Source organism: Orycteropus afer, unplaced genomic scaffold, assembly GCF_000298275.1.
Source record: "Orycteropus afer afer isolate SDZICR_OR568_19922 unplaced genomic scaffold, OryAfe1.0 scaffold00334, whole genome shotgun sequence".
Classification (NCBI taxonomy): domain Eukaryota; kingdom Metazoa; phylum Chordata; class Mammalia; order Tubulidentata; family Orycteropodidae; genus Orycteropus; species Orycteropus afer.
Genome location: NW_006921921.1, coordinates 182,247 through 190,691, shown reverse-complemented (window position 1 = coordinate 190,691; position 8,445 = coordinate 182,247). Strand labels below are relative to the sequence as shown.

Below are 8,445 nucleotides of genomic sequence, written 5' to 3'. Positions count from 1 at the left end.
CTCCAAAAAAAAAAAAAAAAAGACCGTCGTTGTTGTTATTACTGTCAAAATTCAGGTCTTAATGTTCCTCGGAAGGATATTATAAAAGTATTTGAAGTCAGCTTCCATGCTGGGAGTAAAGCTTTGGTTTCCTGCCTAATGGGCCTTATTAAGCAGGCTGCCCTCTCTGAGCTTCAGTCTTGCAATCTGCAGATGATACCTTAGGACCTTCCAGCTCCCTCGCAAGATATTGTGAACTCTGTCCAAAGGCCCCAGACGCAACACAAAGCAACTGAATAAATAACATCGCCCTACTGTCACAGGACGCTTAGCTGTCACAGAACGCCCTCACAAGCCCCGGCCTGAATGACCACTTAAAGTGCGAGAGGCGGGTGAGGAAGAGGCGAGACTCACCTGGCTTCAGGGAGACCCCAAAGGTGCAAATTCCACCGAGAAAAAGTTCGCCGCGTGATACCGCTCTCTATAGCTCCGGCCTCCGCGGGTTACATTTCAAACCTCGCGGAAGGGCCTGGGAGCCAATCGCCGCGCTCGCCCTCCGACCCGGAAGCAAAGTCAGTGCTTGCCGCTGCGGGCCCCCAGCGGAGACCAGCTTTCCTCTGTCCTTGGCCAGGCGCCCTCCGGTGTGTATCGTGTGGGGAGTGCAAGGAACTGTGCCGATTTGCTGCCCGCCGCCAGCCCTTCCATCCTGTCCGCTAGACTTCTTCCTCTCCCTTGGCTGTTCCCATCCCTTTTCCCTCCACGGCGGGTCCGGGGAGGCGGGAGCAGGTTCTTGTGGGACGCTCCCGGCCAGGGGAGAGCGGTCGGGTCTCCTTGCAGGGACTTCCTTGCTCCCCGCCCTTCTTCTCTACCTTTTCAGTTTTAATCTAGCCCAGCGTGTACGTGAGTCCCTAAGAAGTGTAGTTAGATCGGGTTTTGCTTTAAAGAGCCATAGGTCCAAGCCCAGGACCGAGATTCCTTGAATCTCTTGGGTTTCACACACCGTTTTCATTCTGTGGACATCTCAGCTGTTCTTACCCTTAACAGGCGTCCAGTCCCAGATGCCCACTTGTAAAGTTTCTTAGATCTCTGAGGTGGGATTCATTTTAACTATCAGTAAATACCCACCAGGTGTTTGATACTGGGCCCAGGTGTTGCCAAGCGCATAAAAACTCTAATCTTTTAGAGTCTTTGTTTTTCAGTAATTAAAATGAATAAAACTCTTTAGGTCTATAATTTTTATCTGGGAGTGCTACTCCCAGAGTATACACTAAGCTCAGACTGGTTAGTTGAAGTTTTGTGTCTGGTTTTCGGAGTACCATTTTTATCTCACACATTTTGGCACTCTCCTCCAGATCCTATCATATTTTGTATATGCATCTATTAGAGAACTTTTCACCCTGAATCGTAACTGTCTGTGGATTAGGATCTCCTGTGTTGTTCTTCCCTGTCGTTGGTGCCCAACATACAGAAAAATATTTAAAATCCTGGCTCCACTTTGGAGCTTGACAAGTTGCTTAACCTCCTAAAGCTTCAAATTCTTCTTCTGTAAAATGGAGACCATAAATTGTACCTCCCTCTTAGGCTTGTGCAGATATTAAGTATGATATGTCAGTAATGTGCTTAGCATGGGGCTACAAATAATGCTTAAAAAAAAAAAAAAAAACTGCCATCTAGTAGATTCTGACTCATAGCAACCCCCTTTGGGTTTCCCAGGCTGTAAATCTTTACGAAAGTAGATTGCCTAGTCTTCCTTCTGCAGAGTGGCTGGTGGGTTTGAACTACCAACCTTCGGGTTAGCAGTCAGATGCCTTAGGCACTACACTATCAGAGCTCCCAAATAGTTCTTAGTAAAAATTATTATTAATTTATGTGACTATATCTAATATTAAATTGATCCCCTTTCCAAGTGCTCACCATGTCTTTTAGATAATTCAAACATGATTTTACCATGACTTACTCACAAGTATCATTCACAAATGTGGGAAAGAGGACAACTATAAAGCAGGTATTGCACTGTTAATAATTTGGTGAAATTATGTTCCTGCTGTTTCTGTAATAAATACTTTAAATGTTTCATTCCTTTTGAGCCATCTGTGGCAGTGCAATGCCACATATCTATTTTATTTGCTGAATGACTAACACATTGACCATTTTTAATTGTTTGTGCTGTAATCCACAGTTTTGTGACCTTGTCCAATAGAAGACTGCTGTTTACAACTGCTCAAGTTTTGCCATACAAGATGAAGCAAGATGTCACAAGAAATGCTGCCTATACTGTGGACTGTGAAGATTGTGTGCATGTGGTAGAATTTAATCCCTTTGAGAGTGGGGATTCAGGAAACCTAATTGCCTATGGTGGCAATAACTATGTGGTCATTGGCACGTGTGCATTTCAGGTTAGTCTACAAAACTGCAGTGAATGACAAGGTATTTCCCTGGTAAGAAAACTTACACAAACCAAAGTTAAACTTTAAAATTATATTTGAATGTTAAAAAAAAGAAGAAGAAGAAGAACCACAGAAAAGGACTTTTCCCAGTCATTTATGTCTGAGATTGTGTTCACATCACAAGGTAGTGAAAAAAACTCCAATTAAATGGAATGCAATTCATTACAATTTTTCTTCATTCCACTTTGACAAGTTACTGTTGAGAGCCTAAATACCAGTCCTCCAAATTTTTTAGCTTTAGTAAGATTTCCGCTTTCCTATTAGTATGCTGTCATGCTTTTTATACATCTAAAGCATAGAATTAGTTATGCAAAGTACAAGATCATGTTAATTGAACAGGCAGTTCAGCATCCTTATTAAGAGCGTGAACTCTGGAGGCATGCCTCTTTTTCCTTTGGCCTGGCTATACCTTTTAATAGCAATGTGACCTTGAGCAAGGTAATTAGTCTCTCATCTACCAAAATGAGGAAAATAACACTTAAGATGGGTTTGTGAAGATTTAATTAGTATGTGTGTAGTTCCTAGAATAGCATCTGGCACATTGTAAGCCATATATATTTTAGCTGCCTTTGATTTGGACAATGATAACACGGAAGCACAGCACCATATTTAAATAGACAAAGTAGTGTTTATGGTGAATGACCGTGAGCACACAGGAAAGGCAGTCCTCCATGTATGTAAGAGGGACTTTGAACAGCGAGGGCTCAACCCTCAGGAATTTTGGTTAATCCTTAATTTACCAGGATATTATTCATAGAATCTTATTTCTCAGATTATGATTATTCAATTAGGTAATTTGGCAGTGACCAATTTTCAAAGATTTAAAAGAATTTTCTCACTAAAATCATAATAAGCATTATTTCTTCTTTTACTCATGAGGCCATTCAGCATCTTAAAAAGTTTTGACATCATAAGTGCAATTTAGCATTTAGAGTACAATAAATGTATAAATCTACCTGAAATTGGACTACATCCATATTTATCCTACTAGGAAAGTACGAGTTAAAGGTTTCAGTTGTTGGTGTCTGAGTAGAATACAAGCGCCGTCACCTTATCCCACATTGTCTCTTAGGTTGGGGATAGGAATTTCTAGCTTTTCAGCTAAAATGACCCTTGGCTGGCTTCAGCCAGACCTTATTGTGATTTGTTGTTGGTTGCCATCAAGTGGATTCCAACTCTTGGCAGCCTGGCGTATGCTGAGCAGGGCTTTGAATTGGTTCATTCCAGTTCAACCTCCTGCTGAGAATTTGCCTTTCTAAGGATTGTGAGTCTGGCACAGGACTGGGTAGTATTTTATGTTGTACATAGGGTCCCTATGAGTTGGAGCTAACTGGCGCCTAAAAACACTCCAGATGCACCGAATCAGAAGCTATGTTTTAACAAGATCCTCAGGTAATTCTCATAGATTCCCAGGGGCCATCTGGGATTTTGTTACAATGTAGATTCTGAGTCAGTATATATCAGCAGGGGGTTCAAACTGGAATGAACCTGTTCCAAGCTCTGCTGCAGCCTAGAACTGTCCCATAGGGTTTTCAAGGCTCTGACCTTCTTGAAGCAGACAGCCAGGCCTGGACTCCAAAGCACCAACTTTTTGGCTGGTCCTTGGCACTAAACTGTTTAGTCCTTGAGTACATGCTAGGTGCCAGAAACTGATGACATAATTGTTAAAAAAAAACAAGGACCCTGCCCTCAAGGAGATTTTAAATGTAAAGCAATGTATCATCTCTGCTGTAAAAGCCATATGTGTAAAGGTCAGAGGGAGCATGAAAGATTTTTTAAATCTAATCAAAAGATTTTCATAATTAATTGAGGCCTCTAACAATATAGCCCTTTGTCAACATCTTTTTTTTTATTTATTTATTTTTTTTTACTTTTCCAACATTTTTCTTAGGACATGGATGAGAACATTGATTTAGGAAAGCACATTCTATTTATGTAGAACATAAAGCTGAGAAGAGTACTTAATACTTTGGATGACAGACTTCAGTGAATAAGTATTTATTGAGTGCCTTTTGTATATTAGCTTTGTGCTGGAATCCAAACCTTAGATTAGTTTAGTGGCCCAATGTGATTATAAAGTCTTCACATGATAGACTGTTAGAGCTGGAAGGAAGAAATGTGACTCAGGGTTTTTATTCACCTGGATGTTCACCGTGAGTCGGTGTAATGATTAGATGGCCAAAGGAAACTATACAATAAAAATATAAAGTGAGCCACAATTTAAATGTAGTAGCCACATTCTAAAAAGTAAAAAGTAGGTGAAATTAAGTCTGGTAGTGTATTTTAGTATTTCTAAAATAGTGTATAATCAATATAAGAAAATGATTTATTTTATGTTCTTTTTGTACTAAGTCTTTGGTATATATTTTATAAGGTGCTCTGGTGGCAGAGTGGTTAAAGCATTTGGCTGCTCGTCCAAAGGTCGGCAGTTCAAAACAACCAGCCACTCATAGGAGAAAGAGGAGATGGTCTGCTTCCATAAAGATTTACAGCTTTGGCAAACTTGTGGGGTATTTCTACTCTGCCCCGTAGGCTGCTATGAGTAGGAATCGCCTCCATGGTAGTGGGCAGTGGGTGTATTTATACTTCACAGCACATCACAGTTTAAACTAGATACATTACAAGTGCTGTTGGTTCGCACAGCTGTATACCCTCCTCTAAGTAATGTTAACTGTTCACTTTAGCTCTGAGTATTTTATTATGATTCAAATGAGATAGCGTATTTGAAGACAGATTGTAAAATAGTATTAAATGTTTAAAACTGTCCTGTGGAAGTGGATTAGACTAGGCATGGTAAATGGGTTTTACATAATTTGTCAACTCTGATTGGAATTGTTGCTTACAGTGTGTATCTGCTGATGCTGAATGTGCTTCTTTGAGTGTGTTTACCTGAGGGACGTCAGCTATAGCCAGGTGTTTACATCACTAAATTAGATTTGTGTGGTACCAAGAACAGAATATAGACCACCGAGTACAATTTACATGGCTTAATGTTACGTAGAACTTTTCTGCTAAGTAGAGCTAGTCCCGAGCTGTATAAGCTTCCCCAAGAAGTACCTAGGTCCCTCTCATGGGTATGTTTGGAGGGGCTTGTACCTCCTTTTATAGATGTTCTACCAAAGAGGCAAGCATTAGGTGAAAGAATTGGACTACTTAAACTTTATAGTCTCATCTAAATCTAAAATTCTGTAATTGAGCTTATATGGGTATGGTGGGCAGCCTGCCAATTTCAAACTCTTAGAATAACCCTTCCATCAACCTGGCTTTGCCCCAACCTCAAATATGCTAGATTCTTGTATAATCATTCATAATATAGCAAGTTTTCCAAAATGTCTTGATTTCCTGCCTATACGATATTGCCTATACGCAACTTGTAACTCAAAATAGCATTCGTCTCTGCCTATACCACACACACATACACACACCCACCCTGCCCTTTTTGTTGGCTCAGTGGCAGATATTGCTGCCAGAAAAAAAACTTTGTTGGTAATATGTAAAGCTTAGGCTATACAGTCCCTGGGATTTCTTTTATTCCTACTCCCTATCACCACCTAATAATTCCATCTATAATTTGAGTAACAAATTACAGTATCTGATTGTCACCGCTACTGTTATAGTAGCAAAATAGTGTGTGTTTTAATGTAAAAACTTCATTTTTCAGAAGAATGATTTGTCAAATGTGGAAAAGGAAAAGTAACCCAAACTATGAAGTCAGCTATGATTGGGCTGCTAAACTTACTCTAAAATTGCTTAGTGGTTGCTGTCTTGGTAAATCTGGCTGTTAGGTATATAGCTGTTACACACAAATTATGAAGTAATAAAAATTGATAGTGTTTTTCTTTCTATCATAAATGTATTTCTGTTTCCTTTTTTCATTTATGGAAAAACTTTTTGCTGTTAACTCTTAAGTTCATGTGAATTTAAAGTAATTTTCTAAAGGCATATGAATTACCTACAGAAAGACATGTGTAATGTATCTGCCAGTGACTTTGATGAGGATCCCAAAGGCCATCCTGGGAAAATCAGCACATCCCTTTGAATTCATTTAGAACACATATTATAAAACTTTCCATTTAGATTCAGGCTGAATGAAATTCTTCGACTAGGACTTCAGACAATTAGTATCTATGTACACTTGTGTATTCCATTTAATAGCAAGTTTCACTTGCTCTGCATTTTTTTTCCCTGATGGAATTTTATAATCCCATGAGTTTTTTGTAAAAGAGAACTATAGTCACTTAATGTAAAGAATACTTTGAGCAATTGTTTATTCATTTTTTAAATTGTAATCTTTTATGCTTATAAAAGTGTGTATTACATATACATATACATATAGGAGCTCTGGTGGTGTGATCATTAAAGATTCAGCTGCTAACCAGAAAGTTGGGGTTCAAACCCACCAGCTGCTTCATGGAACAAAGATGAGGCAGTCTGCTTCCATAAAGATTTACAGCCTTAGAAACCCTCTGAGGCAGTTCTACTCTGTTCCCTTGGGTCCCTCTGAGTCAGAATCTACTCGATGGCAATGAGTTTGGTTTTGGTTTATTATGAATATAAATTACATATATTAATAAAATGAATCCCTACTACCTACCTAGCTTAAGAAATGGAACATTAGCAGTTCCTTTGATGCTTGAGTGTTCTTCACTTACTGCCTTCTGGACAAATAGTACCCATGTCTGAAATGTTGATCATTCCTCACTTTTTTTATATTGTTATTATACATGTCAGTATCCCAAGTAAGACAATTGTTTTCCATGTTTTAAGCTTTGTATCAGTGAAATTCTATATTCTTATATTCTGTAGTAGTTTCTTGCTATTGCTTGACATTTGTGAGATTCCTCCAAGCTGAATATATAATGTGAATAATACCAAATTTATCCACTCTCTTATTGATCATATTTGGCTTACTTTTACTTTTTCACCTTTGAAAACATTGCTAATATGCATATGTTGCCTACCATTTGTGTTTTTTTAATCCCCTTGTTTATTGTTTCCCTCTGAGAGTGCAATTATATGCTGTTTCTCTTCTTTTAATAGTTACTAAAGACATTTTAACATGCATACTTAATGAGACAAAAAATTATTATCTTTACCTTCTTCATGAGCAAGGCAAGAACATTTGAACCTTTGAGTTATTATCACTCTCTCCAAAATTATATTGTTGTCCAGCATTTTAGTTGTAGTTTTCTATCATTTTTCTTTTCATTTTAAACCACAAATGAGATGTTGTTTTATACGACCACGATTTTATATCTCATAATCTATTTCTCTGATGTCTTTGCAGGTTTGATTCTGTTAGTTTGTTGTTTGTGTTCATGGGACTTTCTTTTCACGCATGGGAGTGTATGTGTGTAAGATGTGTTTGATCAAACTGTATCTGTGGGACCTTTTTGAGGTCCAGGTAGAAGTAGTTAATGCAGAGAGAATTTGCTTTTGATTCTGGTGGTTGGACCCACTGCCAACATATGACTACCTTGAAAGAACTTCTTTGTCATTTTCTAGACCATATGATTCGTGTGAATTCAGACCTCACACTCATGACAGGGCGGCCAGTGGTTGGGATTCCTCAGAAGTGTCATTTTCTTTTTCCTGGCTTTCACCCAAAGCCATGATAGGTATTTCTACAGCAGTTTTTTTTCCTCCTGCTTTACCTTTAAGGATCGTAGATCTATGCATTGCTCCTGATCTGGTGTCCTTCCTTGTGCAGGCAATAAGCTTTGTCTCCTGTCCTTACAAGCCAAAGCTTTAGGTCATTTGGATGTGGGCAAATGCTCTTAATGCAGCTGTGTGCTTCAATGCTCAGTTACTTTCTAGGTTTAGATTTTTGTATGATTTTTGTAGTGGGAGAATTTTTCAGGCTGTTGTCCACATAGTCAGACATAAAGATGGATTGCCTTTTTAACACTCATTTTTCTCTCATCTTCACAAGAGAATACAACCAAAATTAGCTGTCTTCAAGAAGCATTTTTACCCAAAATCAAATATCCAAAACATAAAACTAATGAGATTATTATGT

The 8,445-nt window shown here is 38.6% G+C and overlaps 1 protein-coding gene across 1 annotated transcript in view; it reads left to right on the top strand.

Moving 5' to 3' along the window:
- The first annotated feature begins 2,219 nt into the window (after positions 1-2,219).
- Positions 2,220-8,445, top strand: part of NUP37 (nucleoporin 37) — a 74,370-nt gene continuing 68,144 nt past the window's right edge. The window contains exon 1 of the mRNA XM_007952382.2: positions 2,220-2,375. Coding sequence (XP_007950573.1) covers positions 2,220-2,375 — 156 coding nt within the window. The remainder of the gene's footprint in view (positions 2,376-8,445) is intronic.